This window comes from Hypanus sabinus, chromosome 4 (genome assembly GCF_030144855.1).
Source record: "Hypanus sabinus isolate sHypSab1 chromosome 4, sHypSab1.hap1, whole genome shotgun sequence".
In the NCBI taxonomy this organism is placed as follows: Eukaryota; Metazoa; Chordata; class Chondrichthyes; order Myliobatiformes; family Dasyatidae; genus Hypanus; species Hypanus sabinus.
This window is the reverse complement of record NC_082709.1, coordinates 153,227,794-153,242,762: the sequence shown is the minus strand read 5'-3', so window position 1 is coordinate 153,242,762 and position 14,969 is coordinate 153,227,794. Positions and strand designations below refer to the sequence as shown.

Below are 14,969 nucleotides of genomic sequence, written 5' to 3'. Positions count from 1 at the left end.
TTGATCCGAAATGGAGTTTCAAATTCTTTGTAAAATCTAATGACAGCCAGCTATCTATGCTTCAGTTCACTCATTTCCACCATTTTCAGAGTTGACAAATTAATAATAATTGGCATGAGTGTTTCTCTGGCATTTGTTTTAATCCAAGGGCATAATAGGTATGGGAGCATAAACATGAATGTGCCTGTACTGTTGGCAATGTGACTAATTCTGCAGTTGTATCACTATCATATTCTCAGTTAATACGTTACTTGGAAATCAATAGTTACTTCTGTAGGGCCAAGTCTACATACAGCATGTTAGTAACATTTAAATTATGGTTTGATGAACAGGTTATAAATCATCACACATTCCTTGGAGGACAAGGTTCACCCCATGTACTGACAGACATCTGTAATGAGACTTTTTTATTCAGTGTAGCATCTTATGGGACTGCTATTACATTATTTACTTCAATGGACTGGATTTAGCTCTTTATTGTTATAGCCAAGGGTGGTAGTGGGGATAAGCTCCCACTACCTATTAAATGCTGTGATGCACCATCAATAACTCACACTGAGACGTAGGCGAGATATCGGCTTTTATTGACTGGAAGAAGGAACCAGGAGTGAGTGTCTATCATACAAGGTCCTGGAGACTGAGGCCGATCTTCAGGCCGCAGGTCTCCTTTATACAGGGGCCTGTGGGAGGAGCCACAGGAGCAGTCAGCAGGGGCGTGTCCCGACAGGCACATAGTTCACCACATGCTGCCAATGGTGTGTGTCTCAAATAGCCCCTGACAACCAAGCCCAGCTCCTGGTCTTCACACAGCAGAACCATTTCTACTGACAGGAGAAAGAAAACTCTGATCTCAACCTCTGCTATACCCACTCATGGGTGAGAGCAAACCCTGAAGAAAAATCTGTATCTGGAGTCCGGATGTTGAGTCAACTACATTGAGTTCAACACTGACTGGCAACACCTGCAATGCCACTAGTGCCAAATTGTATCAGTCTCTGCCGTCTCTTTGGATTCATCAGCTTTCTGTAGAGCAGGAGCCTGCTACATGGGCATCAGCTTGCTTTCCATATTGTACTGTCCTGGCTTGGGTATCACATACACAGCTGGGACACAACATCCATAGTCGATCATGACAATGGAGTGCCTCAGGAAGGATGGGATTTATTTATATAGAAAAGGAAGCAACTGTATTTTTATCTGAAAGATTGCTCCAAACAGAAGTTAATATGTTTAATGTGGTAAACATCTTAAGATGTTTCACATGCTTGACATCTAAATAGAAGGGAAAACTAGTGGCAATGATCAAGAACATGATTAAAGAGGCTAGATTGAAGGGAAAAAAAACACAGTAAATAAAGAGAGATATAAAGAGTTAAGAAAAGCATTCAACACTATGGATCTTCCAGTAATGGAAGAGGAAACACTGCTGATGCCCGAGTTATTAAATTCAGAGGCCCGAACTGGAGACGAAGACATTTTGGTGTGTTCTAGGTTCCAAGGTAGCATCAGAGAGAGAAAAGGCTGTCGGATTTGAAAAATCAGGTCAAGAACTTGAAAACTGAAGGGTTTTTTAAATGGGCGCCACGGCAAATCAACAAACGTAAAAACAAACAGCAATATACCGACCCTAACCCTGTTATGACCTTTACCTCAGTGCTACTGCGTAATACCTCCTGTGTAAACATTCTCTCGATTACATCTGAAAGTCAATAGGCCAATTCCTTGTGAGCCTCCACAAATTCTAAATATTTCTTCTCATCCCCAGTCCGCATTGTTGATTCCTTAACTTTGTACCGTGATCTCTAGTTCTGGTCATTCCCGGGTGAAGAACACCCTCAAACCTGCCCCATCAAGCCCCCTGAGAACTTGGGTTATTCCGACTTCATACAAGTTGAGTCATAGGTATCGATATGAGACTGGGACAACCGCACCTCGCCACGCTATGGTTAACTCTAGATCTCACTACTGTGTGTTGTTAATTGTGGCTGTCAAACCCCGCAGACTACACCTGTGGATTAAGGAGTGCCTGCCACCAGGTCCTCCCAGCCTAGAGGCCGCTTTCCATTGCCCAGCACAGCATTCTCAAGACACCGTCTAATCACAAGAAACGCTCGTCGTCAGGGCGTCTCGGTCTCTCCAAGGATTCCGATTGGTTTGAGTCAGCGGCACTTCGCGGAGCTCGTGCCTTTCCATCATCGCTTCGTATGACCGATCGCGGAATTTCATTGGCTGGCGAAGACAAACGAGGAGGGGAAGGGCAATTCGAGGCTGACGGACAGTTTCCCCGTCGCTGTCAGTCAACCGAACTTGATAAGCCCCTTAAGCAACACCCACCCTCACCAATTGGCTGTGAGCGCAGCTAGAGTGACGCTAATGTCTTCGACGCTTTCTGTGAATGGTTACTCCCTAAAGTCAATCATAACGCCCCGGCACCAAGTTAGATTGACCAAGAGGTTACAGCTGCAGTAAGGGGGAGAAAGAGCCAGGCAAAAAAATAGTACAAAGACAGCCGAGTGAATTAGGGAGGGGTTTTAACCGTTTTAATTTGGGTAAGAACACTGGTTCCCCCTCCAGAAATCGTTTTAATTTTTTATCGTCTGATAAATGAGGTGCGAATGGGCTTTTAAAGTCTGAAAAAGATAAGTCGAGAAATTAAAAGAAAAAAATTACCTCAGGATTGAATTGAACTGAAGGATCCGCCATGGCAGGAACCACCACCACCACCACCATCATCACCACCACCATCCTGCATTGAGCTCAGTCAAGATCAATGTGGAGTTCTGAAATTATTCAGATTTATTTCTGGCGATTCGTTTTGTAAGACGAATAGAAAAAAATATACACAACTAATTTGTCTGGGAAAAATTATCGCGATGAAACCTGGTGGACAGGATTAAAATTAAGAAAGAGGGGAAAGAAACTAAAGGATCATAGAAGAGTCTTTAAAAAATATATGTTTGAAAAATTAGATGTCGCTTTAAAGTAATCATGAGTGGTCGACCCAGGACAACGTCTTTTGCTGAGAGCTGCAAACCTGTGCAGCAGCCGTCTGCTTTTGGGAGCATGAAAGTCAGCAGTAAGTACATTTTAACGAAATGATTTTCTTTATATTTTAGCTTCATCATCTTGGAAATATTATCAATCGAGCGAATAATCGATTTCGTGATCAATATTAGGTTGATTAATTGAGTAACATGCTATGTTAATTTAGAAAAATAAAGACTGGCCTGGTTTGGCCTGGTCTGCCTGCCTCCGATCATAAAGATTTCTGACCACAAGCCATTATTCATATACATTTTATTTCTGTCTCTTTAAAATCTGTACAAAAGTTTAATCTGTTCAACGATGTATTGAAACTAGTAGTGGACTTTTTCATTTAACTTGGTGAACAATTAGAGTTCCATTAACATTAATGTCCATTTCACATTTCTCATTATTCCTAAAGCTGTTGGAATGGATTTCTGACATTGCTGACGGGTAGACGGGAGGCAAGTATTAGAATAACTTTATTGAACAACCAATCAATTTTGACCATTTTGATGATCCATTTTCAGGTTTTGCTATATCTACATATCTACTGGATTGGTTAGAACAGCAATAACTTAATATAATTATTAAGAATTTAATAATCATGTGCCATTCAGTTCTTTTAATCAACCATTATTTAGTTGATTTATTTCAGTGAGTTACCATTTGAGATATAATATTTTTGGTTAGGTTTGAGTTTTGTTTGATATATTAACTAGGTTTTACATTGTAAGCATGTAAAGTTTAAAGAATTTCTCATTTGAGAAAATGCAATGTATTGTAAGGACAGATTAGTAAATTATTGCACTAATTTTCTACAATTCACCATTTCACTATTTTTGTTAACCCAGTAGAAGAATTTAATAAAAAGTTGACTACTTAATTGATGAAGCATCATTGGTAGTATCCATGCTATAGATGTGCAACCCACATATTCCCCATCATGAATGTTAAGGAAATATTTGAGGCTTATGTGAAGAGTGGGTGTGTAAGAATGATCTCTCATAACTGTAAAGTTGAAAAGTTGTAAAATTTCCACTGTTCATATTTCATAGTATTTTTATAAGGGGTTGTCTCTGATTTTATGTCCAGAAACAGAAAAATCTAGTTTTTCATAATTTTAATGAAAATAGTTATATATTGCTATTTTATAAACTACTAGTATATCACTTCTGAAAGCCTATAAAGTAGCAGAATGCAACTTTTGTGAAGATTATACTATATATCGCAAATATTCACATCTATACGAGAGCTTAATTCTCAATTGCATTTCTTTATAAATTTTAAACTGTAGGCTGAATTTCTTCTAAAGGAAGATAATAGTGGAAAAACAATATTGTCAAATATTTTCACATACAAGAGTCCTGCTCAAAGTATTCATCTTTTATCTCTAGGCTTAAAAGCAGGGCATTTTATAGAAAAGCATATAAAATTACCTAATACCATGTAGCTGAGTTAAATAAAGCCAAGAGACAAGCTAGATCCATGGTCTATGTTACTTTATAATCTTGGCCAAGAAGCTGCTGTATCTATGACATGTTAGGTGATGTGGGGAAAAATGGTTTCCTGTAATCCTTTTTGTAAGTACTTAACTTTCAGCACTTTGACTTCAAATCTGATATCAACAGAGCATAGTTGACACCATTGCTCTTTCCCAACTCCTTTATTTCCCTCATTTTTTTTCCTTTAAGGAGTTTCTTTGCTTTCCTAATACCTCCAGTGGCGATCAGGGAAATGCTCAAACCAACATGTCCCAAACTATCCTTGTAATGAAGCACTTGTGATCAGTGAGTTTGATGTACAAATTGTTATGCTCGTTTAGTATTTGAGTACAGTTTTTGAAACATGAATTTGCTGCCCATTTTTCAGAAATTGCTAATAGCTAATTGATAAGACGATGTAAAATGTGCTATTAACAGATTTTCATACATATTTATCAAGTGGGGACTGTTTAACTTCATTTTTAAGAAATAGTAATCACTCAGTGGAAATCTATTATAAGCTATAATAAAATGTGTATCTCATCTTCTCTATTACTGGAATTTAAGCAAGAAAGAGGAGGTTATGCTGATTTTTAAATCTTTTAAGCTGTTTGAATCTGCCTCAATTCACTTAATAGATTTTGTGTTTTTTTTTGTTGCAGAACCAATGAAACTAAAATAAAGTTGAGTTTCCAGTTATCTGTTTCTTTATCAAATGAACAGCCAAGTATTATCTTTAGGGTAAATACAGTGAACTTGATGAGGCATATTAGAGTATTAATGTTTTTAGTTAAGAACAGTTTTGAAGAAAATGTTATTTAATTCATCATTTCCAGTAGGATTAAGCAATACAAATGCAAAGGTTGGAGGTTGATTGCAGATTTCTCTTGGATGTTCTGATGTTTGGCAATGCAGTTGCCATTAGAGCTCTCAGATTGACCAAGCTTCCGGGTCTTAATCAGTCTGCGTGAATCCAGTTCACTCTCTCTGGAGGTGCATATGCAAGGATGAAATTGCACTATATCACTTCTTAACTAGCACCTGGTGGTCTGGAAGCAGGAGTAAAACAAATAGCCATGAATGTGTTGGAACTGAGTGGAAATTTGGAAGTTAGCGATATTAAATATAATGCTAGTATTTTAAAATGAGATTTCAGTCGGCAAATCAGTTATGTCTGTATTCAGTTAATTGCCACGTCTTCAGAAGTTTGCAAATACTGCTGTACTTCATGTATTTTCTGTACAATTTATTGGATCAACTTTCACTTGACATCTTGTAGTTCATGTTAGTAACGTATGTGCCAAAATGACAAGCGCTCAATGTTTCAATACATTGTTTATTTTTACAAACTTCCATTTGTCTTTCTGTTAAATAGTTTTATTGGGATTCCTGTCTACAGGTTAATTTGGTTTTAAAGTGGTTGGCTAATTTAATTTGAAATTTAACATGATTTAAAACAAATTAATAACAAATGGGGTGGTAATTGAATATTCTAATACTTTGTCTTGAGAAAAAATGAACTTTCCTTTCTATTGCCATTGAATGACCTTTACTTAAAAGTCCATGAACTTGGATATTAGGTAAGAAGATCATTTTAAGCTTCCGTCGCTTACTTGGTTAGATAATTTCAGAGGACATTTTTAAAATTGCTGGATGCTTAGGTTCTGCTTCATTGAAGGTAGTCATTATCTGATGAGTGGTGAAAATGTTATTTGGTACTTACAGCCCAGCTTGAATATTCCATGGAATTTGTTGCATGTGGGCATGAGCTGCTCTTGTTACCTGAGGAATTGTAAATGGAAAAGGGTACTGTGATGAACTTTGAGATTCCACATCTGAAAAAAAATGGAAGGAAGTTGAAGCAAGTGAAGATGGAAGAAGCTTCAAGGAATTTGTGCAAGCAGTACCCTGAGTCTGAGATAATTGGGATCCAACTGCCAGTATTATCTTTATGGCAGCCATAAAGACATTGGGTGGAAAGTTGGAGTAAAAGAATATTTGTAAAACCATTCAACTCATTATGTCTGTCCTGGTTGAAAAAGAACAACCTTGACTAATCCTACGTTTAAGCAGTTGGTCTACATCGAAGTACTTTTAAAATGTGATGATCGTCTTTGCCGTTACTGTTCAAAGTTCAAGATCCTTATCCTCTGGTAAATATTCTTCTTGTTTTCTTTCTAATTCTAATACACGTAGAGCATAGATTTAAAATAATTAAACCCCTTGTGAAAGGAAATGGTCCTTCCAACTTGTACTTTCTATGTCCTTGATTCTTATGCACCTCAATCAAATCTCTCCTAGGTTATTCAAAATAAATCAATACCTGCTGATCGAAACTTCTAACTATCATCTTCCAGACTTGGAAATGCCCTCATAAATTTGTATTGCCCCGTTTCCAGTGCACTGACGTCTTTCTTGCAATGTGGTTACCAAACTTTGTGCTTTATGTAGTTCTGGCACAAATGCTGAGAGAGTTAATTGGCGTTTGACAGAGTCTGGCATGATGCCTTATGGGCCACCATGAAGAAATTCAACATGGGGCAGAACCTGATTCATACAATCCATCAGCTTTACGCCAAGGCAACCAGTGCAGTACTCGCTCAGGGCACCATTGGGAAGTGGTTCCATACCTCTGTAGGAGTCCGTCAGGGCTGCCTCCTCTCTCCCATTCTTTTCAACGTCTTCCTGGAACGGATTAAGAGTGATGCCCTTGAAGATCATGTGGGCACAGTCAGCATCGGACAGAGGAACATCACAAACCTAAGATTTGCTGATGACATTGATGGACTTGCAGGAAAAGAGGATGAACTGGCCAACCTGGTCAGCCATCTTGACAGAGCCTCCACAAAGTTTGGAATGGAAATATGTGCCGAGAAAACCAAGCTCATGGCAAATGCCACTGGTGCCATCACAACAGACATCTCAGTCCATGCTCAGAAACTTGAGACAGTGCAGCAGTTCAAATAAATGGAGGCAATCATCAGTGATGAAGGATCAAGACCAGAAGTCCTGGCAAGAACTACACAGACAATGACTGCACTATCCAAACTTAAGGCAATATGGAGGGAGAGCTTGAAGTACAAGATCACCATGAAGTACAAGATCAGACTCCTGTATGCATTGGTATTCTCTCTTCCTGTACCCATGCAAGACACGGACCCTCACAGCAGAGCTACAGAGGAAGATTCAGGCATTGGAAATGAGATGCTATCACAACATCTTGGGCATCTTGTACATGGACCACATCACAAATGAGCAGGGCCACAAGACCATCCAGCACCACATTGGCCCTCGTGAAGACCTTTTCACAACAGTAAAGAGAAGAAAGCTGAGATGGTACGGCCATGTAACAGGATCCATTGGCCTTGCAAAGACCCTTCTACAGGGAACTGTGGAGGGGAAATGAAGGAGAGGCAGACAGAGGAAAAGATGGACAGACAACATTAAAGAATGGACAGGGAAAACATTTGAGGTGACCCAGGCTCTGGCACACAACTGTGACAGATGGAACAAACTGATGCAAAGCTTGTCATGATGGCGCCTGAGAACTCCACCAGGAGTTAAGGGCACAAGGCAAGGCACAAACACTATGCTTTTATATTCAATCTGTAGAATTCTGTCTGCCTTGTTACAGTGCCCATTTTAAAACAAAGGTATTCATCTCCTTTGGAAGTTTTCATGTTTTATTGTTTTACAACATTGAATCCTGGTGGATTTAATTTGGCTTTTTTGACACTGATCAACAGAAAAGACTCATGTCAAAGTGAAAACAGATCTCTAGAAAGTGATCTAAATTAATCACAAATAAAAAACACAAAATAATTGATTGTATAAGTATTCACCTCTCCCGCCTTTAATATGACACATTAACTCATTACTGGTGCAGCCACTTGGTTTTAGAAGTCACCTAATTAGATAAATGGAGATCAACGTTTCAATTGATAGTAAAAGTACACCTGTATCTGGAAGGTCCAACTGCTGGTAAGTCAGTATTCTGGCAAAAACTACACTATGAAGATAAAAGAACACTCCAAACAACTCCACAAAAAGGTTATTGAAAAGCACATCTGGAGATGGATACAAGAAAATGTCCAAGTCACTCAATATCCCTTAGAGTACAGTTAAGTCAATCATCAAGAGATGGAAAGAAAATAGCACAGCTGAATATCTGCCTAGTGCAGGCCATCCTCAAAAATTGAGTGACTCTGCAAGAAGGGGTCCAGTGAGGCAGGCCATCTAGAGACCTATGACAACTCTGGAAGAGTTACAAGCTTCAGTGGCTGAGATGGGAGGGACTGCACATCCAACAACTGTTATCCGGGTGCTTCACCAGTCATAGATTTATGGGACAGTGACAAAGAGAAAGCCACCGTTGGGGGAAAAACACAGATTAAGTTTTGGCTAGAGTTTGCCAGAAGGCATGTGGGAGACACTGAAGTCAGCTGGAAGAAGGTTCTTTTGTTTGATGAAACCAAAATTGAGTGAAACAATGCACATAATCAAAATCACACCATCCTTGCCATGAAGCATGGTGGTGGCTGCATCATACTGTGGGGATGCTTCAGTGTAGCAGTCCCTGGAAGACTTGTGAAGGTAGAGGGAAAAGTGAATGCAGCAAAATATTGGGAAATCCTGGAGGAAAATCTGTTGCAGTCTGCAAGAGAACTGTGATTTGGGAGAATAACCCCAAGCGTAAAGCCAAAGCTACACAGGAACAGCTTAAAATAGCTTAGAAGTTAATGTTCTGGAGTGGCCAAGTCAGAGTTCAGACCTCAATCCAATTGGGAATTTGTGGCCGGCCATGAAAAGGGCTGTTCACTCCCAATCCCCATGCAATCTGACACAGCTTCAACAGTTTTGTAAAGAAGAATTGGTGGTGGGGGGGGGGGGGGGGGGAAGAAAATGCAGTGTCCAGATGTGCAAAGCTGTTAGAGATCTATCCCCATAGACTCAAGGCGATAATTGTGGCCTAAGGTGTTTCTACTAAATACTGACTTGAAGGGGGTGAATACTTAAGCAATCAATTTTTTTGTATTTTATATTCGTAATTAATTTTGACCAATTTGTTATCTCTTGACACGAAAGAATCTTTTCTGTTGTTCAGTGTCAAAAAAGCCAAATTAAATCAACTGTGATCCAATGTTGAAAATAATGAAACATGAAAACTTAAAACTAAATAGCTTATTAACCTGCTCTGATAAAGTGTCTATAGACGTTTTCCAACGTCCTTTTGTTCTTTCATACTTCTCAATTGCTTCTGTATTGTGTATTTCCTTGACTTGTACCTCTACATTGCATTTCCTTGCATAATTTCTGATTAAGTTCCCCTTACCTCTTTTCTATCCAGCTGACCAGACTATGTAGAGTCCAAGAATTTGCAGCTGAACAATGGGCCCTTTATCCCAACACAAACTTACTGAGCCCTTTGTCCAAATAATAATCCCATTTACTCACAATAGGGCCATGACCATCTCTGTTGCCTATTTAAGTGTTATCAGTGTACAGTGTAGACAGGCCCTTCAGCACACTGCATCTATGCTGACTAGCATGCCTATCTATACTAATCCTACTTGCTTGCATTAATTCCATTTCCCCTTATTCCTTTGTTCAAGTACCTGCTCAGAGACTGCTTAAATGTTATTACTGTTCCCATCTCCAGCACCCCTTCTGGCATCACATTTCAGATACCATCTACTCTTTGTATGAAACATTTACATTTCTGATACATCGCCCTCTATCATGGTTTAAACCTTTGCCTTCTACAATTTAGACACTTATGCTATGGGAAGCATATTCTGGCTATCTATATCTCTCATTATTTTATTTGTCCTCTCAGCCTCTTTTGCTCTATGGAAAACGGACTCAGCCCATATAGTCTTTCCTTATAACTCAAGCCCTCAAATATTTTTGTTCAGACAACATTCTTGTGAATTTTTCCTGCAGCTTCTCTAGCATAATCATGTTTCCTATAGTGTGGCAATCCAAGCACAACCTAACTCAACATTTTGAATACCTGTAACATGATGCTCCAGCCAGTGAATGCAGGCTTGCCAGATCCACCTTTGCCCTACCTACCTGCGTTGCAACTTTCAGGGATCATGTATTGTTCCCCTAAGGCCTTTCCACTTAACTACACTCAGCAGAGCCCCATCTTCCCAAAATGCATCAGTTTGCACTTATCAGAGTAAAAACTTGTATTTGCACAGTTTTGTTGTCTTTTGTCCTCTGGCTGAGTACCCAAGTTGCTGTGGTCTTTCATTTGATTCTATTATAGTTGTTCTATTACGGATTTATTGGGTTTGCCCATAAGAAAATGAATCCCAGGGTGTATATGGTGACATGTATGTACTTTGGTTAAACAGTTACCTTGAACTTTTAATGATAAGACCCAGCTGTGGCATGCCAAAATATATTTAAACAAGTTCATAGATGGGAAAGGTTCAGAGCAGTATTTCCCAACCTTTTTTTTTAGCCCAACAGCCCCCCCCCCCCCCAAAGGACTTTCATACTTGCCAGCTCCCCTCTTAGGCACTATATACTATCCACTTCTCCCATGAGAAAAATTATGCTTTAAGTTTTTATTTGTCTTTAAGCCCACCTTACACAGTACCTATGCACTGTTTAGGAGCTTTGATATCAATATGATCCTTGATGGTTTTTAGACAGAGTTGAAATATCTGGTTCAAGTTCTGGCAGCAAAAGCCTTAAGTCGTCGCGCATAACAAGTGTCCAAGAGGTTTCTGTTTTTTGTGAGTATATGGTTCACTGCATTGAAGCCTCTTTCAACAAGGTAGGAGGATGGAAGTGCAATGAAGAGCAGTTTGGCTCTTCTCCAAAGACCAGGAAACTTCATATGACATGATAGTCACATATCACAAAAGCTGATTTTTTTTTTTGGAAAAGCGTTTTCTGCTTCTTCATTGTTCTAAATTTCGATAATTTCTTCTTGCAAGCTCTTTCTTCCACTTTGTAAAGAAATAGGTTAATTACCCATTCTGTAATTTCTAGATCATTCAAATCCTTGAATCGATTCAGAAAATCCTTAAGTGACTACAGATGCAAGCAATACTCTTGCAAATCACCGTCTGATAGAGAGCGCCATACTTTCCATACAGGGGAACTGAGAACATTCTTCTCCCAATGTTTTGCCTGTATATTTCCAATTTTCCAATAAAGGTGGAGACTGCACTTTCTGCCTGAAATCCTCACCCTGCAGTTTCATATTTAGAATGTTCATTTTGTTATACAGGTCAGTACATCTCCACGTAGAAGTTCAATCTCTTTTCCCAAACTCGAGTTGAGCAAAAATTCAACCACGGTGTCAAAAAGATCAAGAAACATTTTAAGCAGCAGGCTTTTGACAGCCAACACACTCAGTGTGAAGAAGCAAACATTCAAACACTTCATCATTGTCTTGCCATAACTGGTGAAATATTTTGCTATTTAATGGATGAGCTTTTATTTTGTTGTTAGCAAATATTACAAGAGTCACGCTTGAAAGAAGTTGCCTGCTGAGGATTTTGACTCTGAGATGTTGATGATGGATTACGAACAGACTTGGAATTTCTTTTTTCATAAATGCCACTGAACCAGTATGGCGACCTGTCATATATGGTGCTCCATCTGTTGCACATTAAATCATGTTCCTAATTGGAATACTTTTATCCTCAATATACATTTTGAGCTCATTGTAGATTGATTCATTGTTGATATTTGTTTTTCTTTTTTTTAAAAAAGATAATCTCTTCATAAACTTTTCCATTTTTGATAAACCGTACATATACCATTAGCAATACGTCGTTATCTCGCACAGTTGACTCATCCAGTTGTATCCCAAATTCTGTTTTCTTTTGGTAGCTCTGTGCATAGTTGATACTCAATGTCTTCACTCATTTTGTCAATATGATGAGCTACAAAGCTATTACTCAGAGGAATTGATTTTAAAATTCTGGTCTCTATTTTGAGAACAGTGGTGAGCACTTCTGATTCAGCAGGCATTATTAATCTTTCACCAATTGTTTGAGATTTCCACACTGCTATCATTTTGAAAATGTTGCAAGAAGCAATGAGACCACAATCAAGGTTGCTTTTAGCTTTCTTGGCAAATAACTGGAGTGTGCAAAGCTTTTCAGATGTTTCTTTCGTCTTCTGGAACTGAGTAATACCATAAGTAGCCTTTTCAGGGTGACTTTTACAGAAGTGTTTTTGTGTAATCTTGATGACTTCTTGGCTTCATTAGACAGTACAGTATTACAAATAAGACACATAGGATGTTGCTGATCTGACTGGAACAGAATAAAAGCATACTCCAGGTATGTAACACTGTATTGACATCTGTAGTTTGTTTCTTAGCCGGATTAGAATTCAAGGCTTTACTGCCTTCAGACACATTGTACATATTTATCCATCATTAACGGGGCTAAATTTAAAATTAAAAGTCACAAACTGGGAATGCCCATCAGATATTGACAATGACAGCGAGTTGACACAGATGGAATGATGGTAATGGCACACAAAGAAGCGACAATGGGAAGGTGAAGACAATCACAACAGTAAAAATTACATTGATAATTCAGATTGGAATCTGAATGCTAGTCGGCATAGAGCTAGTGTTTAGCAAGCTACCTTGTACTACCTTTATTGCGATTGACTAGTCACAAAAGGTCTCAATCCCCAAAGATGGTTCTTAACCGCACATATAAAGCAGAGATTGCTTTGAACGCTTCAAGAGGAATCCTCGGAGTCGGCAAGTTCACTGATCGGCTCTATTTCACAGTTTTGTTCCGGCTAGCATTGTATCGTTGCGTGACCTGTTTTCAGTAGATCTATAGAGAAAGTTAAGGGGGTGTACTTGACTTGCCAACTGTTAAATTACATGCACACATTCCATGCTGCAAGTTGAGGAGAGCTGTTGGGCACCCTGCTCGCTAATTTGTGCATTCCCAGTAATGTCTGTTTGGTAAGGTCAGATGAGATTGCTGAATTGTGATGACGAGTGCTCACTGCCTGCAGAGCTATGGTTCTTCCTGTGTTCCAGTGCACCATCATTTTTTTTTTGGAAGTGCCTGCTCTGCTAAGTCAAGTCTTATGCCTCAAGTTAGGGTGGCAGTTACCGACCCCCCCCCCCCCCCCCCCGTATCCCCAAAAGAATCTTGAACCTCTTCCTGACTACTTCTGTTTTCCCTAATACCCCCCCTTGGGGCATGTAACCAACTCCATTGCGAATCAGTGGTTTAGAGGACTGTGAGACTAGCTGGTCTTGCATGGGTGAGTTGGCCTACTTCAGTGCAGAGCAACTCTAAACAGCTGATCACAGTTTCCCTCATATGAGTTATCCCTTTACCTGCAAAATGTCCCAACCAATCAACTTTTGAGAGTTCCTTTTTGATGCCATTGAAATTTGCTTTCCATCACCCCCCCATCACCTCGGCCAGGTTAGGACTAAACACCCTTTTCCTTGGGTATCTAGGAGCTATTAGAGTTATGGTCACTGATACCGAAGTTCTCCCCCACTGACTCATCAACCATTACTTGGTTAGCATCATTTCATAAGAAAAGGTTGAGTGTTGGACTTTCTATATATTGCTTTAGAAAACTTTCCTGAATGCACTGAATTAATTCTGCCAAATCTAATCCCTTAGCACTAAGGGAGTCGCTGTCAATTTTGGGGAAGTTTAAAATCACCTCGGTTACAGTCCTGCTGTTCCTACATCTCTGTGTGATATTCCTAATACAGTCGATTCCGATTAACTGGGATACATCGGGACCAGTGTATCCTGGCCCAATTTAGCAGCTTCTCCAATTTGCCGAAGTTTCATGGAAACAGTTAAAATGGCATAAATGAGACAAACTGTCATTTAACTAAGTAACAATTCATGTATTTAAATTAATATTGAGCAAATTCAAGTACTACCAATACCTTAAAAGTACTATAAAACTGCATTTGTTCCTATACTTATCAACAGAAGAAATCATCCACTGTATGTTGCTTTGTTCTTTTGACTGTGAATGTACAAATCAGCGCAGATACGTCATGCAAATAATGGACTGCCTTCAAACAACACTTTAGACTATTGCATTCTCCGAATCTTCATTTTAATTGTACCATTCAAAATGATCATCAATACAGTTTAATTCTTGGTAGTTCCTAACTTGAAGTAGTGAAATCATTTTGTTTTTTCTGCTTATTTTTGGCCAACAATCAGTGACAAAAATCACTGCTTTTTGAACACAAGCACAAGCAACTGACACTATTTTAAAAACTGTTGGCTTCAAGTATGGTGTAGTGTCTAATGGCCACAAAAGTGCATGTCACTGACACTAGTTAGAAACTGTTCAACAACAACCTCCTGTCTTAATTAAGCAGCATAGTGTCCCAAATAAATGAATGGAATCCCTACCATTTACTCTATCAATTTTTGTTCTTAAAGAGCTGCCCCAGATAAGTTGCTGTCCCAACTA

At 39.1% G+C, this 14,969-nt stretch overlaps 1 protein-coding gene across 1 annotated transcript in view; it reads left to right on the top strand.

Moving 5' to 3' along the window:
* The first annotated feature begins 2,444 nt into the window (after window positions 1-2,444).
* Window positions 2,445-14,969, top strand: part of gsk3ba (glycogen synthase kinase 3 beta, genome duplicate a) — a 179,183-nt gene continuing 166,658 nt past the window's right edge. The window contains exon 1 of the mRNA XM_059968457.1: window positions 2,445-3,076. Coding sequence (XP_059824440.1) covers window positions 2,989-3,076 — 88 coding nt within the window. The 5' untranslated portion in view covers window positions 2,445-2,988. The remainder of the gene's footprint in view (window positions 3,077-14,969) is intronic.